This window comes from Symphalangus syndactylus, chromosome 20 (assembly GCF_028878055.3).
Source record: "Symphalangus syndactylus isolate Jambi chromosome 20, NHGRI_mSymSyn1-v2.1_pri, whole genome shotgun sequence".
Taxonomy (NCBI): Eukaryota; Metazoa; Chordata; class Mammalia; order Primates; family Hylobatidae; genus Symphalangus; species Symphalangus syndactylus.
The window spans coordinates 15,423,080-15,450,917 of NC_072442.2; the positions used below are offsets into that span (position 1 = coordinate 15,423,080).

The 27,838-nt window shown below is 39.4% G+C and overlaps 2 protein-coding genes and 1 long non-coding RNA gene across 9 annotated transcripts in view; 1 reads left to right on the forward strand and 2 right to left on the reverse strand.

Annotated features, from left to right (window-relative positions):
- Positions 1-9,350, reverse strand: part of RNF43 (ring finger protein 43) — a 64,435-nt gene extending 55,085 nt beyond the window's left edge. For 3 of the 7 annotated variants that reach the window (XM_055258552.2, XM_055258550.2, XM_063628506.1), the window contains exon 1: positions 7,047-7,298. In XM_055258552.2, coding sequence (XP_055114527.2) covers positions 7,047-7,298 — 252 coding nt within the window. Of the gene's footprint in view, positions 1-7,046; positions 7,299-8,742 lie in introns of those variants that run through there. The other 4 variants (XM_063628507.1, XM_063628508.1, XM_055258549.2 and 1 more) reach the window with 4 other exon arrangements.
- On the forward strand, positions 7,187-9,754 carry LOC134735195 (uncharacterized). The gene is made up of 3 exons (XR_010118009.1): positions 7,187-7,526; positions 8,807-8,900; positions 9,072-9,754. It is a non-coding gene; the product is annotated as an uncharacterized lncRNA (long non-coding RNA).
- Positions 9,755-11,877: 2,123 nt separating this feature from the next.
- HSF5 (heat shock transcription factor 5) overlaps positions 11,878-27,838 on the reverse strand; it is a 69,896-nt gene continuing 53,935 nt past the window's right edge. Inside the window, exon 6 of the mRNA XM_055258555.2 lies at positions 11,878-14,162. Within this exon, the coding sequence (XP_055114530.1) occupies positions 14,092-14,162 (71 nt within the window). The 3' untranslated portion in view covers positions 11,878-14,091. The remainder of the gene's footprint in view (positions 14,163-27,838) is intronic.

The window sequence follows — 27,838 nt, forward strand, 5'->3', positions numbered from 1 at the left end:
CTGAGATTTTATGCAAAATTGTGTATGTTAAGTATTTGTGTGTATTTTGTGCCTATGGTCAATAACGATGATCACATTCTCAAAGGGGCCTGTGGCACACACAAACAAGATTAAAAACTGTGCTTTAGGGTATCTAAAAACCAGAATTGGTCATCACGAATTTAAGTACTAAGAAGGTAAGGTCCTTTGGATGCACGATAATATCCTAAAATCAAAGGTTTAAAATCAGGACCTGAATAAATCATTCTTGGAAAACCAGAATATCCTAAACAGCAAGGTTTAAGCTATCAAACTAAAGAAAAAATTTATAAATCCTGTGTAAAGGAGCACCTTAAACATACCGATTACAGCCATATTTATGATTTTGAAATAACAAGACACTAGGCTGTTGGTAAGTCAGAAGAGTAAAGGAACATAGCCTGCTATATCAAACCACAACACTCAAAATAATCCACCTTATAACATACTTAAAAATGTGATAAGCATGTTTTATTCTAGAGTGATCTCCCAGCCATCAGAGTTACTCAGTACCACAATATTCCTTATATTCATTAATAAATATTTACTGAGTACCCACCATGCCCAAGGAGTAAGTATACTTAGGCGCCATTCTCAGGGATACAGCTTTGAACAAAGGAGACAAAAATCCTTGCTTTCACAGAACTCATATTCCACTGTGGGGAGATAGACAACTACAAAACTAAAACATTATAGCATGCCACGTCAATAATTCTGTAAAGAAAAATAAAGAAGGAAAGGAGAATATGAGTCCTCGGGGAAATAGGAAAAGGCCTTTAGGATTTCCACTCAGCAGAACTGACCCCTGAGAAATCCACATCTTCAGATTCCTTAAAAATTGATTACTCTCCTATCTCCTGCAAACCAGACTGGCTCAGTCTCTGTGCAACTTTGTTCTTAGATGATTTACTTTCTTTCTCTTTCCCAGTATATTTCCTTTTCTGTAAAATGGAGTTAATATCACCTATTCTTACCTGGCTCCAGGTATTGTGAATCATTTTAAGCTTCTTGGAAGAAAATTTCTACATACATTTAATGGAATGTCATTCTCACAGTCTTCTCTAACAATATCCTGCTACCAATTCTGGTTCCTAACAGGATATTACTCATTTATAACATTTTTAAAAATCTACTGTAATTAGCAATTTGAAAGGGATAAAAGGGAAAAAAAACATTTAAAAAATCCAATAAACTCTTTCCAATGAATAAAACGTAAAGGCTTTTTAATAAAACAAAAACAAAAAGCAAAACCATGACCTCCAGGAATACCTTGTTTCTTAGATGGTCTCACTATGTTGCCCAGGCTGGTCTCGAACTCCTGGGCTCAAGTGATCCTCCCACCTTAGCCTCTCACGGTGCTGGGATTACAGACATGAGCCACCACACCTGGCCCGAGAATACCTTTAATACTGCAGACAACATGGCAAAACCCTGTCTCTACAAAAAATTAAAAAATTAGCTGGGCATGGTGCCCCGTGCTTGTGGTCCCAGCTACTTGGGGGAGCTGAGGTGGGCAGATCGCTTGAGCCCAGGAGGTTGAGGCTGCAGTGAGCCCTGTCTGCACCACTGCACTCCAGCCTGGAAGACAGAACAAGACCCTATCTCGAAATACAAAGAAACAAAAAAAGTAAAGTAAATTATGGCTAGTTTTGGGATAATTACAACACACACACATATATACATACACACTTTACTATAATACAAAACCCAAGGAAGTACCTACCCCCCCACCCTGCCCCCCGCCAACCAAGAGTCTGCCAAATGAACACTAAATAGCCTGATGGGAGCAATAGCCAGGGACATACTTCGTTCATTACCTCCTACTAACCAGATATGTACGAAGCTGAACTTATAAGTTTTTGTTGGATACAAATTTTTGTTGAAGTACAGAACTGTTACATATATAAATCTGTTTGATGATAACTTATAAAAGATATCTTCTTAACTTGAAAAATTATTATTAAAAAAATTCTGCAGCTTTTCTCTTCTCTGGGTGCCAGGCTTCTAATAACAAGGCCAAGTCTAGAATAGAAGACTCTAAAAGCCATGTCAGGAAGGCTCTGAGCTGGGATCATAGGAGGCAAGCACCTAAGAATGTTTGTGCGCACAGAGGAACTGTGTCTGATGTTGTACTCCTGACTACATTCCAAGGTCAATTATTAATTAATTGGATTTTCTGCACCTTCATTTATATAAATAACAGAGTTGATCATACTTTGAATATCTACTCTGTACTTCTTTTAAAGGCTGGCATCAAAACAAAATCACAAAATTTCTATTTTAAAATTTCTTCATAGAAGGAACTTGAGCAATGACAGTTAAATGCATGCTATTTCAATGTTTATTATTTCAGGTTCCTATATTAGATAACTTAACCTAGACTTTTAAAATGAAGAGAAAGGTGATGAAATACGTTACATTATAAGGGAGATACTGAGTAAACAGACATTGTGATTTACTAATATCTTTGCAAATGAAACACAAAATGAGAGAAATAGAAGAAATGTAGAGATTATTAGAAGGTAGCAGGATATGCATTCTGGCTCAGTCTCAGATAATGGTGCTTATCACTTTCATTCCTTTCTACTCTGGAAATAAATTTTTTATACAAAGCCTATACTGATATTCTCTTCATCTGTGGCATTCTTACATATACAGAATTTTAGAGCTGGAAAAGCATGGGCTCTGCAGTTCAGTTCCAGCAACACCACTTACTAGATAATAATAGTTAATACTTTGACAGATATTAACATTTTAATCCTCAGTTTCCTTACCTGTAAAATGTAAAAAATAAAGGTACTGAATTTCTTCTCTCATAAAGTTATTATGAGAATTCAACGAGCTAATACATGTAAAGTGCATGTAAACAGCACAAGTGTGGCAATATTGTATTTTAATTCCTCAACTTCACAGCCTGGGAATCTGAAGCCTAGAAAGGTAAAAACTATTTTGTCCCAAATCACACAACTATTAATATTTAGTGTCAGCATATTTCTCTGTGTGTAGAACTAAAAGTCAAGCCCCCCAAGTCACAGTTTAGACACTTTGTCAACTATAGTTTGCAATATAGGACTGTCTCTCTAGCTTTGGCCAAAAACTTAAAAGTTTCAGGCCCTGCCTACAAATAACGTAAAAATGCAAAGATGGGATAACTATGTGTTGACTAACAGATAAAATTAAGAGGCAAGCAGAGACACTGTGCAAAGGGGAATTTCTCCAGGAGGTGCTCACTGCTACTGGCCAAGTGCTAAACTACTGCTGCTCCCATTGTAGGTCTGAAGCCTCAGGGGAATACATTTTAATCTTGATCATAACTTTATCCTGGAGTCTAAGGAAATCCAGGATAACCAGCTGAGCAGGAAGAGTGTGATAGAGAATTGGTGACCTCTCTTGTGCTACACTAAGATCCTCTTACTCTTTTGCTCTGAGAAGAAAGATTAATTTTGAGTTGTCCCTTGAAATAATATTTATAAATAATAAACAGGATTGAGAAATAAAATATGACTGTAATCATTTTTAGAAGTGGTGGCAATAATATTGCTTGAAATAATAGAAACAAACATTGATAAGAGGTAACCAAACCAGAAAACTGGAAATTAGACAATGAATCAGTTCCAACACTTTTCCTTCTACAATGGTATAAACCAGGAGAGAAAGAATATATTCCAATGTGAATAAAAACAGTAAGAAGTAATCACTATCATTTAGTCCTTTTTATCAGTCACTGCCAGGTAATTAGGAGATCTGAAAAGTTTCCTTGATCTGGATTTTTGATGGCTATTAAAATACCAATCCAGAATAGCAGTAGAAGGTAATCCTAAATATACAAATTCAGTGGAAAACAAAAGAAAAATAAAAGGGTGGAAGGAAATCAGAGAAGAGGAAGAGACAAATACTTTGGCAAATATAGAGGAAACCTAAGAATTAGATACTTTAAAGACAATGACAAACCTGCAAAAACAGTTGGAACGATACAGTAATATAAAGGAGCAACTCTTGGGGAAAATAATAAAATTTGGACAGGACTAAAATGAGATGTTTTGAAATGGAAAAGAGAGGACTTGTGAAATAGAAGGGCAAAGGCAACATCATTTCCTCTTCTATTTTGATTTTCTTCTAGCGCTTTTAGAAGAATATTACAATTTATAATTTTGAACACACCTTGTAAAATGAATCATTACTACTGGCAAGGAGAAACCTAAGCACAAAAACTGAGAGATAAGAATCAGAACAAAAATTATCAAAACTTGACTTTCAATGCCCTTATACATACAGCCATCAGATAAAGTTGAGACAAAATTCTTTTAGAGGCAATTCTATGGTCTATTTTACTATTCAACAAATTGGGGGCACATTGTCAAGGGGGGTCTCCTTTTGTCTAAGAAAAATTAAAATCATAATACAAATGAAAATTCAGTTAGTTTGGTCCTTATGAAATTGTCTATACACTGAATTAACTGAGCAAAATGTAAAGAAATGTCTGATTTTCAGAAATTATCTCAGAATTCCAGAAATAACAACATGGTTTTTTTTTAAATCACTGTTGTCATAACTGTACATTTTTTGGTACATGGCATCCTCAAGTTTAAAAAGATTTGACTGCAATCTTTGGAGACAACTAATCTTAACAGGCAACTAGAACAATTCGTAGGTAGAAGGATTCACAGAATTATCCAGAATTCCTAAAAACCAAAGAGAAGACTACTTTTAGATTTGTGACACCAGGGTACAGCTCTCCATTGAGAAAGCTAAAGTGCAGCAAAGCACATCTCTAGAAGATATAAACAAAACTTCAGTTAAATGGAAGGCTTGGCTAACTACAGTTGAGTAAACCTGAGTTGCAGTGTAATCTGATAAGGAACAAACAGCATGGATTCCAGAAGTGTAAACCGTGTGTCCCTAACACACTAGAGTTCTTTGAAAGAATTAATCAAAGAATGGATAAAGAAAACCATATATATAATTCAGAAGCTTGTTTTTTAAAAATAAAGTTTCTCACAAGAGGCTGTTGAAAAACTTTGATAACTGTTGTAGATTAAAAATTGATTAACAGATAATAAACTGAAACCAATATGGAAAGTATCCAGAAATTAATACTAAGCTAGTGAAAAAACCTATTTAAACACCTAAAAGAAGCATATGTGGACAGAAAGGTGAAGACTAAAAATTGCCAGTGACATAAAACTATCCACCGTAAAGCCTGAAAATCTTTGCTAAGTTATGATGAAATTCCCTCTTCACAAAGTAAAAGCAATACTTAATGTATAATGATAGGATCAAAGTTAATAGTTTAAAAAACAAGAAAGATTGGTAAGATTTGCCAGAGTGAGAAAAAGGATAGAACAAGAGAAGATATGATAAAGATTGATAAAATAATGAATGGCAAAGAGAATGCCAACTGGTGCTGTTTGTTTACTTTTTCCTTTATGAAAACACAAACTTTATGTAGAGCTTTATGATAATAAGATTAAAACTTAAAAGAATACATTATTTTATGGACCACATAATTAGCCCACTGAACATGCTGTCACAGGATATCAATAAGGCACGTATGGCTCTCAAAAACTTCAGTGATATCAAAATATGACTAGTAAAATTACTTATGGTAAAAACTAAAATGGAGCACACAATTCATGCTTCAGGGTATTAACTAGGCAAGGCCAGGAAGGAAGTTTCCTTTCCAATTGCCATAGTATTCAAGATGATCTATGAGTTCAGCTTTTAAGTATTCCTAATTCCATTTTAGAGTCCAAATTATCTTATTCAAAAAAATCTTATGCCATTTTTCCAGATATACTCTTCTTTCCTATTTTTCTAAATAGCAAAGCCTTCCATTTTCACCTAATTCTCCTTCCACTTCATTTATCCCAGCTTCAAAATATTGCCTAAGAAGTGATAATGAATAACCACTAAACCATATATTAAAGAATACATGTTTGGGAATAAATTCTATAATTTGTTAAATTTTCCTATCTTCTCTAAATAGACAAAAATTAAAATTCATACAATAAATTGGTTCTGTTCATAGTCTGTTCATATCACAAAATTAAAATTTGAGTTTGGATGCTAAGATGGATCACACTTAAGAATATTTTAACCTGTGTCCAGTAGCTACAGCAAGAAGTGTTCTTTTACATGATAAATTTCAATCAGTAAGCAACATCATTTTATGGAGTAAGACAATGGAATGCCCATTAAAAAGGTATAGCCCTCTAGGCTCTGTCTTTACTATGGGGAATGAGCAATTGGTCTATGAAATGCTATGGCCCCAGCCATTTCATAAATTCACCACATAAAGAATAGGCCATGTATGAATGAGTTACAGGCACAATTCACAGCCTGAAAGCCTAAGAAACTGTGTCTGAAAAACTTGGCAGATCAGTAAAAAACATGTTAAATTTAAATTCTTGAAAATGATAAAATTATGTGTGGACAAGGCCAAAGTGATCAGGAGGCAGGTTTACACCTTGTGTCCATTTTGTAATCCAGTCCTCTCCATTTTGGGCTTAGCAATAGGGTGCCACACATGGTGTAAGGCCAGCCATAGCATTCAAGCTTGACTGAATTTTAAAAGTGACACAGTAATCAAATATGCTCCAAGGGCATTCCAGAATTTCAGGTACTGCTGACTATTAAAAGTCAACCTTCTTAGTGCTTCAATTTAAACAGGATGTAAATAAAGTACAATCCTCACATCAATTAAATACAAGCTCATATATTTCATCTATCAAAAATTAGTGCCCAGAATATATCACTTGAAAAAAAAGGTATTATTATGTGTATCTAAGTAGTTATGCAACACCAGTTTAAAATAAGCAGATAATCTTCTAAAATATAGGATTTGTGTATTTCCTCCAGAGTATAAAATAAGAATTTGCTTTAGAATGCCAATAAGGCAGTATCTACTCTTTCTATGAAATAGAAAGCTAAGCAGTAGAAGCCCATGTATGGTATTTCATTTGGGAGACAAAAGAAGAAAGGCATATTTCAAACAGATGGAAAGTGAAATATAATAAAGTTATACTTGCCTGCATTAATTTTCCTTCTGCTGGAGTTATTTCAGCAACACCAGCAAACACACCTTCCAAAGTGAGATTCAGTTTTCCTGTGGGGTCCATTTTCAAGGGGATCACTCTGATAATAGCTTTCTGTTCTGCTGATCTTTCAGACTCCACCGCTGCTGCCAGTACCAGTCCTGTGCGTCCAAAGCCTGCCTGCAGGGTAGCCATCAGCAGCCAGGGCCAGAGGGCAGCCAGCTGCAGCTGGTGGCCACCACTCATGCTACCAGCTGCAGCAATGCACTTCAACCATACATACTGCTTCCACTAGCTAATACCAAATGCAGGTTCTCAGATCCAGACAAATGGAGGAAAAGAACATTTATGCTTCAGTTTCAGAAAGCCAAGTCGTAGTTTTGGCCCTTCCTTTCTCTAAAGTTTATTCCCAAGAACAGGTAGCATTCCTGATTGGGCAGAGAAGAGGATATTTTCAGCCCACATCTGCTGCAGGTATGGCATTTTCTCCCATCTTCACTGTGACTAGTAAAGATCTCACCACTTCTCTTTGGAATTTCCAACTTTGCTTGTGATTGAATGTCACATCGTTAATTTGTATTATGTCAGATCACTTGGCATTGCTCTTCCATATGCATCAAGTTGCCAGGCACTAAACCCAATGTTCATGAACAAAACAAGGCAAAGTAAACAGCTAAGGCCATGCATCAAAGGTGAGCGTGAAGAACTCCAGCTCAGAAAAGGAAGGGATGGCCCTTTTTAAGCCATAATATGTGTCAATGGTAAATGACTAAATACCACAAGGAGTTTTTGTTTTTTTTTTAATGGAGGAGAAGAGGGAACAATAATAAAAATTTCAGGCCACACATTGATGTCCAAAGATGCTACAACGTGTATTTAGAAAAGCTTCCACATTAAACTGTATTTCAGTGTGGCCAGGTTTCTAGGCCCACTGCATTTACATACTTTTCATGAACTTAGACATACCATAATTTTTTGTGTTTTACCAAAATTTGCCTATAAATTAGGTGCTAATTTATGTATCTTCACACATTACAGGATAATCCTGAGCATCACAACCTTTTCCAACTTTCATAATTAGAGTATTTGAAAAGGTTAGCTTTCCAATTATTTTTCCCAGTTAAAATTCATATTTCTATCTCCATTTTCTTTTCTCTCTTAAGGATTCTTGATTTTATTCTCCATCTCGGAAATGCCGAGCACTTTGATTTCCCATGAGATGCTTTTGGAAACTACTTTAATATCCAGATTTTATGATCTGTAATTTTCTAGGTTCATAAGAAAAACAAAAGACTATTCCTAACATGTATTCAAATTCCTTGAGGGGGTAGGGAATAAAAGGTAGGGGGAGCAGGGAGGCGATTAACCACAGGCTCTAGGTAGAATACCCTGAAAAAATACAAATAAGCTTGAGTAGAATAGATCTGTGCTATTTCTAGGCACTATGAAAATTTGGGTCTTTGTACAAACACAGAATAAGATTTTTAAAATGTGCACCCTTAAGTAAATATAAATACACTTTACCCACAAAGCCCTCTGTGTTCCAAGGTCAAGTTTAAAAATATTATAAAGTCTTCAGAATAAGTGCTGAAAAGCCAAGCAATTGAACATGAACCTGTTATATAGATTCTTTTCTTTTGCTGAGGCAGAGGGAGGGGGGAGAAAAGAATTTCAAAAGAAATCTGCAAACCTGTTGCGCTGTCGGGCCCACTGGAATCCACGGGGTTGAAACAAATTCAATTATGCTTTTACAGATCCTGCTCAAAAAAGGTTTCAACTGCTTAACCAAGTACAGCTCATTCTTCCACCTTCTTACTCTGCAACCAAACCAAGTGCCCCATACTACAGGTAGGTGCCAAGAAATTCCGCAGCCTGAAAAAATAATCCATGCAGGTCAAAGGCAGAAATTTACTCCAGGATGAGAGATGCTGTCCCCAAGAACTAGATTAAACACTTACAGAAAATCCAAAATCATTTCTGAAACCTCCTTTCTAACAAGTTCTTTTTTTCTCCAAACAGCATATAAAATGATCAAGTCTTGAAAGAGAAAAGAAGCAAAGTAGCAAATACATCAACAATTCACTATCAGAAACACATAAAATCCCAGGGAGAGAAGGCACTATCTCTGAATCATGGATGGACTTGGAAAGTTCGGAAGGATTCGAGTGCTTCCTTCCTTTCAGAAAGACAATTCTGGATCAACTCCCTAGAGCAGGAAGCCTGTGGTTTGTAATTGGTGTTCTAGCTCTGACTCCCTCCCCTGGGACTGCAATCACGCTCTCTACCTGCTGACAAAGTGAGGGTGGAGCTGCTAGAGGCAACCACCCCCCACCCTACCCCCCTCCTCCTGGTGCGCACACACAACACTTACTTAACCAGACACGTTCTTTCGCTCTCTCCCCTCGCTCAGCTCCTCTACTCCCTCTACTGAGCCACAGCTAAACTGCATCCAATTCAATCCTGAGTAAGCAAGCTACCACATGCAAATCAGGGCCACTCAAAGATATCTAAGCAGACTCTGCACCCAACAGAGCATAGATGATGGTATGAGGAAATAAACAGAAAAAAATAAAGGTAATCCGGAAGATAAAAGAATGGACACAAGGTTTTGCAAATGTAAGTTCAAAAGGATTTCTGCTCATTCCAAGTTTGAGTGTCTATAAATGGCAGAAAGCCAGAATAAAGTGATCCTGTGTTTTAGTATTTACTGATTTATTGCTGCTTATGTCTGCTACCCTGGGAAGGGCTCTGTCCATTTTATGCTTAGCTTTCCTTCAGCTCTTACTAATTTAAATTCGGTAGCTCTGTCTAAACTGTGCCTACGTGGAACTTTCAAATCAGGTTGATGTCAGATGTCTGGAATCCAACTGTTATTTTCTTTTCAATCTTTGGGAGGTGAAATAATACTATGGATCACACCTATGCCTTCAATGTAAGACTCCAAATAAGTCCATGTCATAAATACAAGCCAAAGGGTAAAATATGATTAATGAGAAGAGCGTAGGCAAAAAGAAAATGAATTTCTGGCTAATTACCACATTCATGAACTATAATCCTTATTACTACCTTGCCATTAGAAATAATACAGCAGTTTCTAATACATTTATAACATTTGAAGTTTCAAATTACCAGATTATATTTGACTGTGGTGAGACATTTTATTTCTGAACTGCTGCCATAAACTTTCAAAATTATACAAATGAACAACAATGTGGATATAGTTAAATCTAGTGAACTGTACACTTAAAAATGGTTATGATAGTAAATTTTATGTGTTTCCTACCTCATGTAAAAACGAATCTCTGATCATCTGTAAAATGCCGATGATAATAATTACGATAGGTCTGTTGTAAAGATTAAATGACATAATGCCTCTGAAAGCAAAAAGGATGAGTAGCCTATTGACCTTCAACATTGTTTGCCCTGTAGATAAGGTTTATGACAGTAGTTTCAGAATTTCAGATCTAATAACTAACCTAGATCAAAGACAAATTCGAAAATATTTTTTTGTTTATTTTTGTTGTTTGAGACAGGGTCTTGTGTCACCCACGCTGGAGCACAGTTGTGCCATCATGGCTCACTGCAGCCTTGACCTTCATGGCCTCCCACCTCAGCCTCCAGAGTAGCTGGGACCACAGGTGCATCCCACCACACCCTGCAAATTTTTTTTTTTTTTTTTGAGACAGAGTCCCGCTCTGTTGCCCAGGCTGGAGTGCAGTGGCGCCATCTCGGCTCACTGCAAGCTCTGCCTCTTGGTTCACGCCATTCTCCTGCCTCAGCCTCCCGAGTAGCTGGTACTACAGGCACCCGCCACAATGCCCAGCTAATTTTTTGTATTTTCAGTAGAGACGGGGTTTCACCATGTTAGCCAGGATGGTCTCGATCTCCTGACCTCGTGATCCACCCGCCTCAGTCTCCCAAAGTGCTAGGATTACAGGCGTGAGCCACTGCGCCCGACCAATACCCTGCAAATTTTTAAAAATTTTTTGTTGGGCCAGGCGTGGTGACTCACGTCTATAATCCCAGTACTTTGGGAGACCGAGGCAGGTGGATCACGAGGTCGGGAATTTGAGACCAGCCTGACCAACATAGTTTAGTTTAACATAGTTAAACTAAAAAATAACCTACAAATGGGCTTTGCCTCATCTATTCCTGCTTAAAACATGCAAAGGAATGAAGAGACCTAGCCCTAGTAATTAATACACACACTGAATTGACAGAAAGAAGACAGTTACAAATGTGGTTGCCCTCTCTTGAGGAAACTCTGAGATTTGGAAATGATGATGATATGCATCACCAACCTGGAGACCTGGAGAAACTTAAGATCAAACCAAACCGCTCTGTGTGTTTAGTTCACTGTTTTAGGTCACCAGAATTGCAAGAGCAATTATTCTTCAGCTTCAAAGTTTTGGAGTTACCCTCTGGGGTTGATATACTACAACATTTTCCTAGAGATGTCATAAAGATGCCATCACTATTGTAATGAAATGCCTAAGTCTCAATGACATCTACTAGCTAGTCTTCTAATGAGATAGATCATCCTTCAGGATATACTTTCACCTCTGGATTGATTAAATTTATCAAAGATCATTCATCCTTTTCCAAAAATGTAGGTTTCTGTAAAACATGTCTAAGAATTGTCCTTATCCTTAATGGCATTTAAAGAATTCCATTGCTATTCAAGTACAAATGAATAAAAACTTTTAAAATTCAGATTATTTGAAAAATAAAGTACAATCTCATTTGAATTATACTACTAACTGTCATAATTATTGAGTTTTCTATTAATCACCAATCAAACAGTAAGAACAAGCAAGGCAACAAGTCTAGTTGGAACATCCACTTTATTGTTGACTGATTGAAATTTATCAGTGCTTAAGATGCTGAAATACTGAGGTACTAGTCAGGAACCTTGTTAGTTGACTAGTTGTGTCAGACCCTACTGGCTAATTCACAGGAAGACTTTATTATACTTCTTGCCATTTTGCCCAAGTCATTAATGACAGCTTTAGTTGATAGGTACAAGGAGTGTAAGGATAGCAGGAGATCCAGCTCCTTGGTCTGCTGTATTCATATATAAAAATGTTTGGAAAGCTGATTAAGGCATTTCATTAAGCCTTAAAACAACTGAAACCAAATCTATGCCAAGGTTCCTGCTTGACATGTGTTCCTCAAAAGATACTATCTCAACATATATAAAGCTAAGAAAGCCATATTTCGGGGAAAATCTACACAGTATATTAGCTCTTCAACATGACAGAGAAAAAGCAAAGTTTCTTCATTTGGAAATTGGGTCTCCTCATACTCTGACAAAATATTACATAGTCTGGCCAAAAGATATAGGTGTCTTGCTAATTTGCTTTTAAACCTTGCTAATAAAGATAAATAAATGCCCATCACATAGACATTAACTAGTCTAATCAGATGGACCACATAGGTCGCTTTTCAGGACCTACTTTAATATCTAAACAGAGTCACTGCAGATCAATACAGAGCTCACCCTTTTCCAGAAAAGTAGATCTCTGTAATATTTCTAGGGTTTGACATCACTGGGAAGGCACAATGCAGTATAAGAAATGAACTGTTACATCCACAATGGCTAGCATAGTACTATGTCATATCACCAAGTGCCTTTTTAATTAGTTTCATATTCCTAGGCTTTCCTTTCGTTTATGCAGTGCTTAATAGGAGAACTGAAGCAGAATCCAATAAGAAAGTTCTGGTCAATTGAAAGACTTTAAATCAGAAAGTTTCTTGCTGTCACTGGATAAGCAAGTAAGGGATCAACCACAGAAACCAGACATCCAAGATACTCTTCTCTTCTAAAACACAGAAGGATATCTCTCCTAAATCCTACTGCACAATTGTCTCCCACAATCCTACTGCACAAATCTAGAATCCTATAACAGGGATAAGAAAAAAATGTTACCATCTATCCCACTATCCAAAATTCTCTCAGAAGCTTAAACCAGATTGAAACCATTCTTTAAAAATCAGAGGCATAGCTTCTGCTAAATGGCTGCTATTCAGTTTTTTCCCAAATTTGCACACAATACCTTATATAGATGAAAATTTATGCTTATTGAATGTAAAAATCTAAAATAAGAAAATGGTATATTAAATCTCTTAATGTTTTTGTTCACACATTGTACATTTTCCCTTCAAAATAAAAATACTACACATGCATCCTTTATCCTTCTATCCTACAATAATAAAAATATAAACCTTTAAAACCTTTAAATCTATCAGCATTTATAAATACAATTATGTTAAACAAGTTAAATACTTTCTTTAAAGACATTTAAATAAATGATATATTAATAAAACCTTTTTACCATTTATGATAATGTATCATTAAAATTAAAGAAAGATATGAAAATAGAAGAATGCTTCCATTAATATAAAAGAATCAGGGGGTGTTAAGTGTGATAGATGGTCCAAGTCCAGATGCCTTGCTCTTAAAACAGAATGCTGGGTTAGGAAGTAAGAGAATTTCCTGGTTAATCACTTAGAAAATTAGCTCTTCTCCAGAGTTTCTTCCCTGGAATTCCTTATGCATTTAGACCTGTGATGCTGGTGACCTCACATGCCTTTGTTTCTCACACGATCTCCTCTAGAAGGATCACACAGTGACTTGAATCAGAGAGACTGAATTCCCCACTAAAGTTGTGCTGACTACAGTTTGAGTGGCAAGACGACAAATCAGCACACACACAGATTATTCTTAGTACCATAGATGGAGCAGTTTTTAGATGCTCCTTGACTATAACAGAAGGTCAGAACTTTTCATTTAAAAGGGATCTGGGCAGCTAAAAAACATGGCTGCTAGATGTTCAGTAGTTTGTCAAGGCAGATAATCTGAACTGAACAACTGTAGTACATACAAATTCCCAATTCTCAATTAACAAAATTCTCAATTAACGAAACAAAAAATACTTTTCCTTAACAGAACTGAAAAAATCCCAACAGTTTGTCATGTGCAAGGCTAGTCTGCCTCTAGCTACAGCTAGTGCACAATGTCACATTTGTCATCCATTCCTCACTCTTTTAATTCTTCCTCCTTTGGAAAGTGCTTCTGCTTGCAGGCCACGTCCACCAGCAGATGGAGATCTAGAAAGAAAGGATAGTTTACTCCCTCTTAGCCTCTCTGTAGAGTTCTATAGACAAGTTTTCAGACAAGCAGAACAAGTTGTCTATGTCTCACCTGTAGAACTGGCTCTAAAATTATATAGTCCCATCGGATTCTCAATTTCGGGATATTCCTATAACTCTAAAGCACACTGATGCAGCCCAGTTGTTAATCCAAAGAAACCAACAAATTTTAGTGTCTCTCCTTTTCAGTAGTATGGCCAAGGCTCTTTTCACCTCAGTTGCCTTTTTTTTTTTTTTTTTTTTTGAGACGGAGTTTTGCTCTTGTCGTCCAGGCTGGAGTACGGTGGCACAATCTCGGCTCACTGCAACCTCTGTCTCCTGGGTTCAAGTGATTATCTTGCCTCAGCCTCCCAAGTAGCTAGGATTACAGGCATGCACCACCACGCACGGCTAATTTTTATATTTTTAGTGGAGACGGGGTTTCACCATGTTGGCCAGGCTGGTCTCGAACTCCTAACCTCAAGTGATCCACCTGCCTTGGCCTCCCAAAGTGCTGGGATAACAGGCATGAGCCACGGCGCCCGGCCTTCAATTGCCTTTTATTGTAAGTGAAAAAGTAAGGAAAAATGTCAAAGGGATCAAAGTGAATATACACATACAAATAAAAATTCATTTCCTTCATGCTGTAAGACTAGGTGGGTGGGTTGTGGGAACATGAAGAGGCAATGTCTTCAGAAAAAACAATGTTAAAATAAGTAATCACCATTTTTCCAAAGTTGATTGACTCTATAAAATTCCCACTTATTGACTAACAGAGCTGAATTCTTGTAAAAACACCTAGCTGAACTGTCCATAAAAAAGAAAGCATGTCCTCACACAGTGGTTCATTAAGAATAAAAGAAGTAAAAATGCAAATTAGGTACTAGGTTCTGTAATACAAAAAAGCTAAGACCATGTGTAGAAGTTGAGCTAAAACGTCTATCAGAGGAACACAGGCAGCAATAAAAGGATCTTAACGTGGCTTCTAGTTTCAACCTAATGAGCTTATAATTTCTAGAGCAACATGACCAGGGAGCTTTTTTTTTTTTTTTTTTTGAGACAGAGTCTCACACTGTCACCCAGGCTGGAGTGCAATCTCAGCTCATAGCAACCTCCACCTCCCGGGTTCATGCAATTCTCCTGCCTCAGCCTCCCAAGTAGCTGGGATTGCAGGTGCACACCACCATACCTGGCTAATTTTTTATATCTTTAGTAGAGATGGGGTTTCACTATGTTGGCCAGACTGGTCTCGATCTCCTGACCTCGTGATCTGCCTGCCTCAGCCTCCCAAAGTGCTAGGATTACAGGCGTGAGCCACTGCACCCGGCCCAGGGAGCATTTTTAGGTTGGTTTTGAAGTTTACAACTTTGCCTTAGCATTTGTGAGTTAAAGTATACAGCACAAACCCTTTATTTCATTCTCAACATACAAAGACTTTTGTTCCTACATTTTTGGAACACAGCCTCTACAGGATTGATCCATAGCCCAAGCAGGATAGCTGATTCAAATAAAATGGAATTCTACTACCACTTGGTAGAAAATCTAGAAAGCATTTGAAATGGTACCTAATTTTTGCCATATTTTGTTAAAGACAGACTAGTCACCAGGGGCAGGTGCTTACTCAGCTGGCGAACTACAACCTAGCCATATAGAACAAGTAATTTATCCACATAAGCATTTTGTGGAAGAAGAGTTTATCAGTTTATCACTTAAAATGTGTTTCTCATACACCCATGATCATAGCAGTATAATCAGCACTATTATTCACAATAGGCAAAAGGGAGAAGAAATCCTAGTATCCATCAACAGATGAATGGATAAACAAAATGTGGTATACACATATAGTGGAATGTTATTTAGCCTTAAAAAGGAATAAAGCGAGACCAGGAGCGGTGACTCATGCCTGTAATCCCAGCACTTTGGGAGGCCGAGGCAGGCAGATCACAAGGTCAGGAGATCAAGACCATCCTGGCTAATACGGTGAAACCCCGTCTCTACTAAAAATACAAAAAACTAGCCGGGCGTGGTGGCGGGCGCCTGTAGTCCCAGCCACCGGGGAGGCTGAGGCAGGAGAATTGCTTGAACCCGGGAGGTGGAGGTTGCAGTGAGCCGAGATGGCGCCACTGCACTCCAGCCTGGGCGACAGAGCGAGACTCCGTCTCAAAAAAAAAAAAAAGAGGAAGAAAGCCAAGAGTGGTGGCACATGCCTGTAGCCCCAGCTACTCAGAAGGCTGAGGCAGAAGGATTGCTTGAGCCCAGGAGTTCAAGGCTGCAGTGAGCTATGATGGCACTACTGCACTCCAGTGTGGATGACAGGGCAAAACCCTGTCTCAAAAAAACAAACAAACAAACAAAAAAATGGAGGAAATTCCAGCACATGCTACAATAATAGGTATTAGGATAAATGAAATAAACTAACCACAAAAAGACAAAAGACAAATACTATATGATTCCATTTATATGAGGTAGCTGGAATAGTCAAATTCAGAGACAAAAAATAGAATGGTAGGTGCCAAGGGCTGTTGTTTAATAGGTACGGAGTTTCAGTTTGGGAAGATGAAAGGAGTTCTGTAGATGAATGGTAGTGATGGTTGCACAAATGTGAATGTATTTCATGCCACTGGACTGTATATTTAAAAATGGTTACAATGAGGCCGGGTACGGTGGCTCACGCCTGTAATCCCAGCATTTTGGGAGACTGAGGCAGGCAGATCACCCGAGGTCAGGAGTTCGAGACCAGCCTGACCAACATGGTGAAACCCCATCTCTACTAAAAATACAAAATTAGCTGGGCGTGGTGGCACATGCCTGTAATCCCAGCTACTCGGGAGGCTGAGGCAGGAGAATCGGAGAATCGCTTGAATCTGGGAGGCAGAGGTTGCAGTGAGCCGAGATTGCATCATTGCACTCCAGCCTGGGCAACAAGAGTGAAACTCCACCTCAAAAAAAAAAAAAATCACAATGTGCCAGGTATGGTGATGCATGCCTGTAGTCCTAGATACTTGGGAGGCTGAAGCAGAATTACTTGAGACTGCAGTGTGCTATGATTGCATCTGTGAATAGCCACTGCACTCCAGCCTGGGCAACATAGTAAGACCCCTATCTCAAAAAAAAAAAAAAAAAAAAACAGGTTAAAATGGTAACTTTTATGTTACGCACATTTTACCATAAAATGGCTTCTCTGAAGTTTACAAAATAACGATAACAATGATAACAGTGATACATTTACATAACATCTCTTTTTCAAGTAGCTAAATGCATTGTGTTAAGGTCATGTAATTAATCCTGGGTAGTGAGTAGATAACTAGGAGGAAGAGCCTCTAAGCCATTTGGCCAGTGAGTAAAGCCAATGGTTTCCAAACCTTGCTGCATATTGGAATCACCTGGGACTTTTTAAAAACTACTGATGCTTGGGGCCCCTTCCACCCTCAGACATTTTAATTTAATTTAATTTATGTGGAATGCAACCTAGGCATCAGGATTTTTGAAAGCTGACCAAAAAGAATAACACCTAACTATGATCATTTTCTAAACCTATAGAGACATACCAGCTCCATAAAGGACAGGCCATATGGTGGTAGAAAATACTAAAATAAGATTTTGGAATATGAATAGACTCAGTTGTAACCCTACTTTGAAAGCAGAGTAGTAATTATTGATAAGGACAAAGGAAATGACTGTTAAAGCAACTACAGATCTCAAATGGGGAGGCAGACTGAAGAACAGTAGTAACAAACCCACTGAATTTTAATAATTGGGCTTTAAAGTAGCATTTGGCACACAGCTTCTAATAACAAGCATCTAAACATAATTTTATTAAAGCAAGCTTCCTTCATTAACGAAGTTGCCAATCAAGGAGCTAAGGAGTACAGAAATCAATAAAAATACAAAAAGACATAGACTAGCTTGGTGTTCCTAGAGGTTTATATGCCTTCACTCAAAAGATAAACTTGCATATTCATCAGAGAAGATAAGTATTTGGGAATCACAGGCTTGGGAGATGAAAGTCCCCAAGAGACAGGAGCATTGCATCTACTTGTTTGAGAATGATCATTCCTACCAAGAGCATCCTCTAGGGTTTTGGGGCTATTACCTTAATGAAATCTCATCCATAATCCAACAGCTATAAAATGGGAAGTATTTTCTTCAGGAATGAATTGAACTTTGCTCTTAAACATTCAGTTTCCTTTGACTGTAAAACTAAACATCCTACCAGAGTGTAGTTTCCACAATAAGATTAATATTTGGGTACATTTGGTTTAGGGTAATACCATTGCAGAAATCAGAAGAGCATGATTCAGTTTAATATTCTTTACCTCTTGGTATTTTTTATTTAAAAGGTATTTCCTTAAGTCAGCATGTACTCAAAAGGGCTACACAAAGCATGCCAGTGGCTGTAATGAACAACCTCCTCCCTAACAAAATACACATCACTGAAATCACTACAATTTGGACACCTAATCAATTGGAAGTCTCTTATGAAAAAAAAATATTGGCCAGGTGCGGTGGCTCATGCCTATAAATCCTAGCACTTTGGGAGGCTGAGGAGGGTGGATCGCTTGCATCCAGGAGTTCGAGACCAGCCTAGGCAACATGGTGAAACCCTGTCTCTACAAAAAAATAAATACAAAAATAAATTAGCTGAGTGTGGTGGCATGAGCCTATAGTCCCAGCTACTCAGGAGGCTGAGGCGGGAGGATAGCTTGAGCCCAGGAGGTCAAGGCTGCAGTGAGCTGATCACACCACTGCACTCAGACTAGGCAACAGAGTGAGACACTATCTTAAAATAAAATAAAATTAAAACAAAAATGTCAAATAAAGCTTCAAGTGTGAGAAGATGTCCCTTCTTACACAAGTTAAAGAAAATTTTAATTTAGTTTTTAAATTTTTATAATTTAGTTACAGAAGGGCACTGATAAGTTCTGGAATATAAGATGCTCCTGTTCAATGTGATATTGAGCAACATAATGATATTCCAACAGTTAATGTTAGAATTATAGCATTTCAGAATTTGGGGCCAAAGGAGTCTTTAGAGGAGGATTTCATGAGATTCTCTTATATTCATCATAAATAATGTATTTTAAGAGTTGGAACATTATTGATGGGAGACACTCTTAATGATAATGACAGATGAAATTTAAATGATATTTTAGAAATTTTTTATTTGGTTCCTATCATTAATATTTTAACCTTGGAATTTAGTATCTATCAAGATAAAAAACATTTGGTCATCTATGAGAACTAAACTGAATGCTATTCCATTTTGAGCTCTCCCCACAAGGGGTGCCTCCTCACTCTCTTAAGGGCTTCTCTGCCCATCAATGATCAGGGCTGCAAAAATATCAGGAGCTAAGAACAAGGAACAAGAACATCTAATACAGGGTTGGCAAAGTTTTTCCTGTAAAGAGCCAGATAATAAATATTTTAGGCTTTATGGCCCATATGGTCCCTATGGCAATTGCTCAGTTCTGCTATTGTAGCACGACAGCAGTCAAAGACAACACATAAATGCATGGGTGTGACTGTGTGTTCCAATAAAACTTTACGGACATTGAAATCTGAATTTCATATAATTTTCATGTATCATGAAATATTCTTTTGATTTTTTCCTCCAACAATTAAAAAATGTAAAAACCATGCTTAGCATGTAGGCCATATAAAAACTGTCAGCAAACCAGATTTGATTCGCAGGACTTAGTTTACTAACTCCTCTTCTAATAGCACACACTATGGGTACAATTAAGATAAATTTAAGGAAAACAGGAAAAAGATTTCATCAAGTTGAATATTGTTATTATAGTTCTCAAAACAATATATTTTCTCCAAAGAAGATATAAAAATGGCCAACGAGCACATGAAAGGATTAGTCATTAGGGAAATGCAAATCAAAACCACAATGAAGGCCGGGCACGGTGGCTCACACCTGTAATCCCAACACTTTGGGAGGCCGAGGTGGGCAGATCACGAGGTCAGGAGATCGAGACCATCCTGGCTAACACAGTGAAACCCTGTGTCTACTAAAAATACAACAAATTAGCCGGGCGTGGTGGCGGGCGCCTGTAGTCCCAGCTACTCGGGAGGCTGAGGCAGGAGAATGGCATGAACCCAGGAGGCAGAGCTTGCAGTGAGCCGAGATTGCGCCACTGCACTCCAGCCTGGGCGACAGAGTGAGACTCCATCTCAAAAAAAAATAAAAAACCACAACGAAGTACACCTCACAACACAAGGATGACTCTAATAATAATTTTTTAAAAAGGAAAATACCAAGTGCTAGCGAGGATGTAGAGAAACTGGAACCCTTGTGCATTGCTGGCAGAAACGTAAAACAGTTCAGCCATTATGGAAAATAGTTTAACAGTTCCTCAAAAAGTTAAACATGGAATTACCATATGATCCGGCAATTCTACTCCTAGGTATACACCCCGAAGAACCGAAAACAGTTACTCAAACTCGTATACGCATGTTCATAGCACTATTCACAATAGGCGAAAGATAGAAACAGCCCAAACGTCCATCAGTTAATAAATGGATAAACAAATTGTGGTATATACATATAACATAACATTATTCAGCCATAACAAGAAATGAAGTTCTGATTTACATGCTACAATGTGGATGAACCTTAAAAAACATTATGCTTAGTAAAATAAGTTAGACATAAATGTCACACACATATTGCATTATTTCATTTATATAAAACATTCAGAATAAGTAAATCCATAGAGACAGAAAACAGATTGGTAGTTGCCAGGGGCTAGGGAAAGGCGGGAATATGGAATAACTGTTTAATGGTTATGAGTTTTTCTTTTGGGGTGCTGAAAATGTTTTGAAACTAAATAGAGGTGGAGGTTGTATACCATTATGAATGTACTATATGCCACTTAATCGTACACTTTAAAATGTTTAACTTATAGCGAGGCATGGTGGCCCATGCCTGTAGTCCCAGATGCTCAGAAGGCTGAGGCAGGAGGATTGCTTGAGCCCAGGAGGCAGAGGTTGCAGTGAGCCAAGATCACACCACTGCACCCCGCTTGGGGGACAGAGCAAGACCCTGTCTAAAAAAATAAAAACTAAAAAATTAAATGTTTGGCCAGGCGTGGTGGCTCACACCTGTAATCCCAGCACTTTGGGGAGGCCAAAGTGGGTGGATCGCCTGAGGTCAGGAGTTTGAGACCAGCCTGGCCAACATGGTGAAACCCGATCTCTACTAAAAATACAAAATCAGCCGGGCATGGTGGCAGGCGCCTGTAATCCCAGCTGCTTGGGAGGCTGAGGCAGGAGAATCACTTGAGCCTGGGAGGCAGAGGTTGCAGTGAGCCGAGATCGCACCACTGCACTCCAGCCTGGGCGACAAAGCAAGACTCCATCAAAAAATAAAATAAAATAAAATTTAAATGTTTCATTCTATGTTAATTTTACCTTAAAAAAAAAGGTATATTTTCCTGTCAATTTGAAATGACCAGACAAAAAGAAGGGGAAAGCAGGAAATGGCTATAAAACACAAAATTCATAGTTATGGTTGACTTTGTCAACTTCCTTGGATTAAGAAATACCTAGAAATCTGGTAGAGCATTATCTTTGTTTTTTTCACTGTTTTTGTTTTGTTTTGTTTTGTTTTTTCAGACAGAGTCTCACTCACTCTGTCTCCCAGACTGGAGCACAGTGGCGCAATCTCGGCTCACTGCAACCTCTGCCTCCCAGGTTCAAGCAATTCTCCTGCCTCAGCCTCCCAAGTAGCTGGGATTACAGGTGCCCACCACCACGCCTGGCTCATTTTTGTATTTTTAGTAGATGGGGTTTTGCCATGTTGGCCAGGCTAGTCTCGAACTCCTGACCTCAGATTATCTACCCACCTCAGCCTCCCAAAGTACTAGGATTACAGGTGTGAGCCACTGTACCTGGCCTGGTAAAGCATTATCTCTGGATATGTCTCTGTGTTTCTACAGGAGATTAGCATGTGAGTCTGAGTGGACTAGGTGGGGAAGATCTGCTCTCAATATGCGTAGGCACCATCCAGTCAGCCAGGGGTGCAGAGAGAACAAAAATGGAGAAAAGGCAAGTGTGTGCTGCAGCTGGGGTACACTCTTCCTCTCCTGTCCTTGCACGTCAAAACTCTAGATTCCCCAGCCTTTGTACTCTGGGACTTACACCACGAGCCCCCTGGGCTCTCAGGCTCTAGTCTTGGACAAGTTACACCATTGGTTTCCCTGGTTCTGAGGCCTTTACACTTGGACTGAGCTACACTGCCAGGGTCTCCGTCTTACAGACAGCTTGTGTGGGACTTCTCAGCCTCCATAACAGTATATGCCAATTTCCCTAATAAATCTCCTCTCATATGTCTATATTCAATCATGAGTCACTTAACAATGGGGATATGTTATGAAAAATGTGTCATCAGGTGATTTTGTCACTGCACAAATATCACATTTTATATTTACACAAACCTAGATGATATAGCCTACTACATACTGATATGGTTTGGCTGTCCCCAACCCAAATCCCGTCTTGAATTCCCACATGTTGTGTGAGGGACCTGGTAGGAGGTAACTGAATCATGGGGGCAGGTTTTCCCGTGCTGTTCTGATGAAAGCGAATAGTCTCGTGAGACCTGATGGTTTTATAAGGGGGAGTTTCCCTGCAGAAGCTCTCTTCTCTTGTCTGTTGCCATGTGAAACGTGCCTTTCACCTTCCACCATGATTGTGAGGCCTCCCAGCCAGGTGGAACTGTAAGTCCATTAAACCTCTTTCTTTTGTAAATTGCCCAGTTTCGGGTACGTCTTTATGAGCAGTGTGAAAACGGACGAATACACATACCAAGGCTATATGGTATAGCTTATTGCTCTTAGGATACAAACCAGTACAGCAAGTTACTACGCTGAACACTGTAGGCAATTGTAACACAATGGTAAGTATTTATGTATCTAAACATAGAAAAGGTACGGTAAAACTACAGTGTTACAATCTTATGGGACTACTGTTCCATATATATGGTCTGTCATTGACTGAATGTCATTATTTACAAACTTACGGGACCACTGTTCCATATATATGGTCTGTCATTGACTGAATGTCATTATGCCATACATGACCATATATATCCTATTGGTTCTGTCTCTCTGTAAGACCCTGACTAATACACATACCAAAACATATCTTAGTTTTCAGTATCAGAGCATGGTAATGAGATCTGGAATGGTGTCTTTTGTAAAACATACACAATTCTTGTTTCCCCCAGAAGAGAACTGTAGAGGACACCACTTGTGTAACCCTATTGGACCTAGCGTAGTACCAAGCCCAAGGCAGGTATTCAGTAAGTACTTGCTAAAAGAAACCTGAGGGTGGTTTGACTCCCCAAATATTCAAACCTTACCTCTTAGTGGTTAACTAAAAGACTGCTCATAGAGGCAAAATGTAGACATAGACACAGACACAGAAAGTAGAATGGTGGCTACCAGCATTCAGGGGACAGCGGAAATGGAGACTTGCTGTTTAATGGGTATAGAGTTTCAGTTTTGCAAGATGAAAAGAGTTCTGGAGAGAAATGGTGCTGATGGTAGCAGTGGCATTAACTGAATTGTACATTTTTAAATGGTTAAGATGGTAAATTTTATGAGCATTTATCACAATTTTTTAAAAGACTGCATTTTTCCATACATTTTTAAAAAGTACATTAGTAAGGGCCGGGCGCGGTGGCTCACGCTTGTAATCCCAGCACTTTGAGAGGCCGAGGCGGGCGGATCACAAGGTCAGGAGATTGAGACCACAGTGAAACCCCGTCTCTACTAAAAAAAAATACAAAAAATTAGCCGGGCGTGGTGGCGGGCGCCTGTAGTCCCAGCTACTCAGAGAGGCTGAGGCAGGAGAATGGCGTGAACCCGGGAGGCGGAGCTTGCAGCGAGCCGAGATTGCGCCACTGCACTCCAGCCTGGGTGACAGAGCGAGACTCCGTCTCAAAAAAAAAAAAAAAAAAAAAAGTACATTGGTAAGATAAGAATGTATATGGAGAAAAAAAGCAACTCATTCATTTATTTATCCAACAAGGAGTGCCACAGGTAATATTCTAGGTCCTGGGGATACAACAATGGGTAAAACAACCTCAGAGAACTAACCTTCTAGAAAGAGTGGGGGTGGGAATTATAGAAAAATAGCAAGTAGTAATAGTCACTGCAGAAGAAAAACAAAGAAGAATAAAGAGACTGAAGGAGGGCAGGACATGGGGAACAGGGTGCCATTTCAGATGGCATGGTCAGGAAGATTTCTGTGATGAGCTGGCATCTGAGCAGAGGACAGAATGAAATGAAGGAACACGCCATGTGAAAATCTGGGTGAAAAACATTTCAGGCAGAGAGAATAGCAAGTGTAAAGGCTGGAGTATTCTTGGTATGCTCAAACAATAGTGAAGAAACTGCTGGGGCTGGAGTAGGTGAGGGAGATAGAAGGTGGTAGGAGATGAAGTCAGAACAGTTGCCAGGAGCCAAATCATTCAGCATCTTGAAGACCACAGTAAGGATTCACAGATTTTCTTCTACATATATATAGAAAACTATTAAATAAATTTAAACGGAAAAATAATTACTGATTTAAGAGATCACTCTGGCAGAAAAAGACTGTAGGGGCCAAGAGTAGAAGCAGAAAAACCTTAAGAAGCTACTGCAGTCATCTAGGCAAGAGAAAGTAGTAGCTTGGAGCATGGCGACACCAAGTAAAGGAGGTGAGAAATGGTCAGATCCTGGATCTGCATCTACAGTGAGCTGATAAGATTTGCTGATGGACTGGACATGTGAGAGAAGGGAGTCAAGGGAGACTCCAAGAGTTGTGGCTGACCAGATGACTAAAAATACCATTCATTCATTCATTCATTCATTCATCTGAGACAAGGTCTTGCTCTGTTGCCCAGGCTGGAGTGCGGTGGCACAATCACAGCTCACTGCAACCTCTGCTCCCGGGTTCAAGCGATTCTCCCACCTCAGCCTTCCGAGTAGCTGCGACCACAAGCACGTGCCACCAAGCATGTTTTTTGTAGAGACAGGGTTTCACCACGTTGGCCAGGCTAGTCTCGCTTGAGCCCAAGTGACCTGCCTGCCTTGGCCTCCTAAAGTGCTGGGATTACAGGTGTGAGCCACCACACCTGGCCAATACTATTTATTTATAAGTAAATAAGTAAAATTGGGGAAAAGGTAGAATATATTAAGCTTGGGACACCTACTGGACATCCAAAGACGTAGTGTAGGCAGTAGTGTATACAAGTGAGGTTCAGAGAAGATTGAGACTTAAGATACAGATTTTGGAGACACCACTACAAAGATGATAATGAAAGCATGAGACTGGTTGAGATTACCTAGGAATTGAATAGAGAGAGAGAAAGAATTGAGCTCTGGGGTTCATCAATGTTTAGAAATTAGGAAAGTTGAAGAGCATTCAGTAAAAGAAACTACAGAGTTGGCCAGTGAAAACTAGGAAAGGGAGATGTTCCACAAGCCAGAAGAAAGCATTTCAGGAAGGTTGAAATAATCTGTTCAAATGCTGCTGAGGTGAAGTAAAATAGGGACTGATAATTGGCTACTGGATTTGGCAACATGGCAGTCATTGGAAACCTTGACAAATGAAGTTTCAGTTGAGCAGAAGAAAGAAAAATCTGCTTGGAGTAGCTGAAGTAAGGATATGCTTCCAAGGAGCTTTGCTCTAAGGAAAGCAGAAAAACTAGAGGAATAGCTACATGGAGATATGAAGGAAAGGTCAAAGGGATTTTTTTTTTTTTTTTTGAGATGGAGCTTCACTCTTGTTGCCCAGGTTGAAGTGCAGTGGCGCGTTCTTGGCTCAGTGCAACCTCCGCCACCCGGGTTCAAGTGATTCTCCTGCCTCAGCCTCTCGAGTAGCTGGGATTACAGGTGCATGCCACCACGCCTGGTTAATTTTGTATTTTTAGTAGGGATGGGGTTTCACCATGTTGGCCAGGTTGGTCAAGAACTCCTGACCTCAGGTGATCCACCTGCCTCAGCCTCCCAAAGTGCTGGGATTACAGGCGTGAGCCACTGCGCCTGGCCCAAAGGGATTTTTTAAACATAGAACCTATGATGACATGTTTGCATGCTGATGGGAATTATCTAACATAAAAGATAAAATGTTAGGCCGGGCATGGTGGCTCATGCCTATAATCCCAGCACTTTGGGAGGAGATTGAGACTATCCCGGGCAACAAGGTGAAACTCCATCTCTACTAAAAATACAAAAATTAGCTGGGTGTGGCGGTGCATGCCTGTAATTCCAGCTACTTGGGAAGAGGCTGAGGCAGGAGAATCGCTTGAACCTGGGAGGCGGAGGTTGTAGTGAGTCGAGATCGTGCCACTGAACTCCAGCCTGGCAACAGAGCTAGACTCCATCTCAAAGAAAAAAAAAAAAAGATAAAATGTGGCCAGGCACTGTGGCTCACTCCTATAATGCCAGCATTTTGGAGGCCAAGGCAGGAGGATCACTTGAGACCAGGAAATCAAGACAACCTGGGCAACATGGCAAGACCCTGTCTCTATAAAAATTTAAAAAATTAGCTGGGCATGGTGGCATGAGCCTGTGGTCCCAGTTACTCAGGAGGCTGAGGTGGGAGGATTGCTTGAGCTGGGAAGTCGAGGTTGCAGTGAGCTGTATTCACACCACTACACTCCAGCCTGGATGACAGAGGAAGACCCTGTCTTAGGGGGAAAGCAAAAACAAAGATACAATGTGATTATTGAAGAGTAAGGGGGATAGCAGTAGGTCCTAAGTCTGTCAGTACACCAAAGGGGACAGGATTCGGTATACAAATGAAAGGACTGGCCCTTTTCCATTACAACAGGAGGAAAGGCAGAGTGTAGGGTTACAACTGGAAGTAGACTGATAGATATGTTGGTGGGAAGATATGAAAGCTTTATTCTAGCTGCTTCTATTTTCTCAGTAAGATACAAAACAGGGTCACAGCCACGAATGAAGAGAGAGAAGGAGTGTTGGAAACGGAGCAGAGAGGACAGGATACAATAGAGTGGCTTTGGAGAATGGGGAATATATTGACTAGAAAATATTATAGGACTGCTGCAACACTGATAGCCTATGTGAATTTAAAGTGAGACTAGTGCGGTAGCTCATGCCTGTAATCCCAGCACTTTGGGAGGCCAAGGTGAGTGGATCACCTGAGGTCAGGAGTTCAAGACCAACTTGGCCAACATGGCAAGACCCCATCTCTACTAAAAATACAAAAATCAGTTGTGTGTGGTGGCTCATGCCTGTAGTCTCAGCTATTTGGGAGGCTGAAGCATCAGAATCGCTTGAACCCAGGAGGCGGAGGTTGCAGTGAGTCGAGATCACGCCACTGCACTCCAGCCTAGGCAACAGAGTGAGACTCCAGCTCAATAAATAAACAAATAAATAAATAAATAGAGACTAGCCATCTGAAAAGTAACCAGTGGTAAGAAACATAAGAATAGTAAATATTGGCCGGGCGCTGTGGCTCATGCCTGTAATCCCTGCACTTTGGGAGGCTGAGGCGGGCAGGAGATCCAGACCATCCTGGCTAAAAGGGTGAAACCCCGTCTCTACTAAATATACAAAAAATTAGCCATGCGGGCGCCTGTAGTCCCAGCTACTCGAGAGGCTGAGGCAGGAGAATGGCGTGAACCTGGGAGGCGG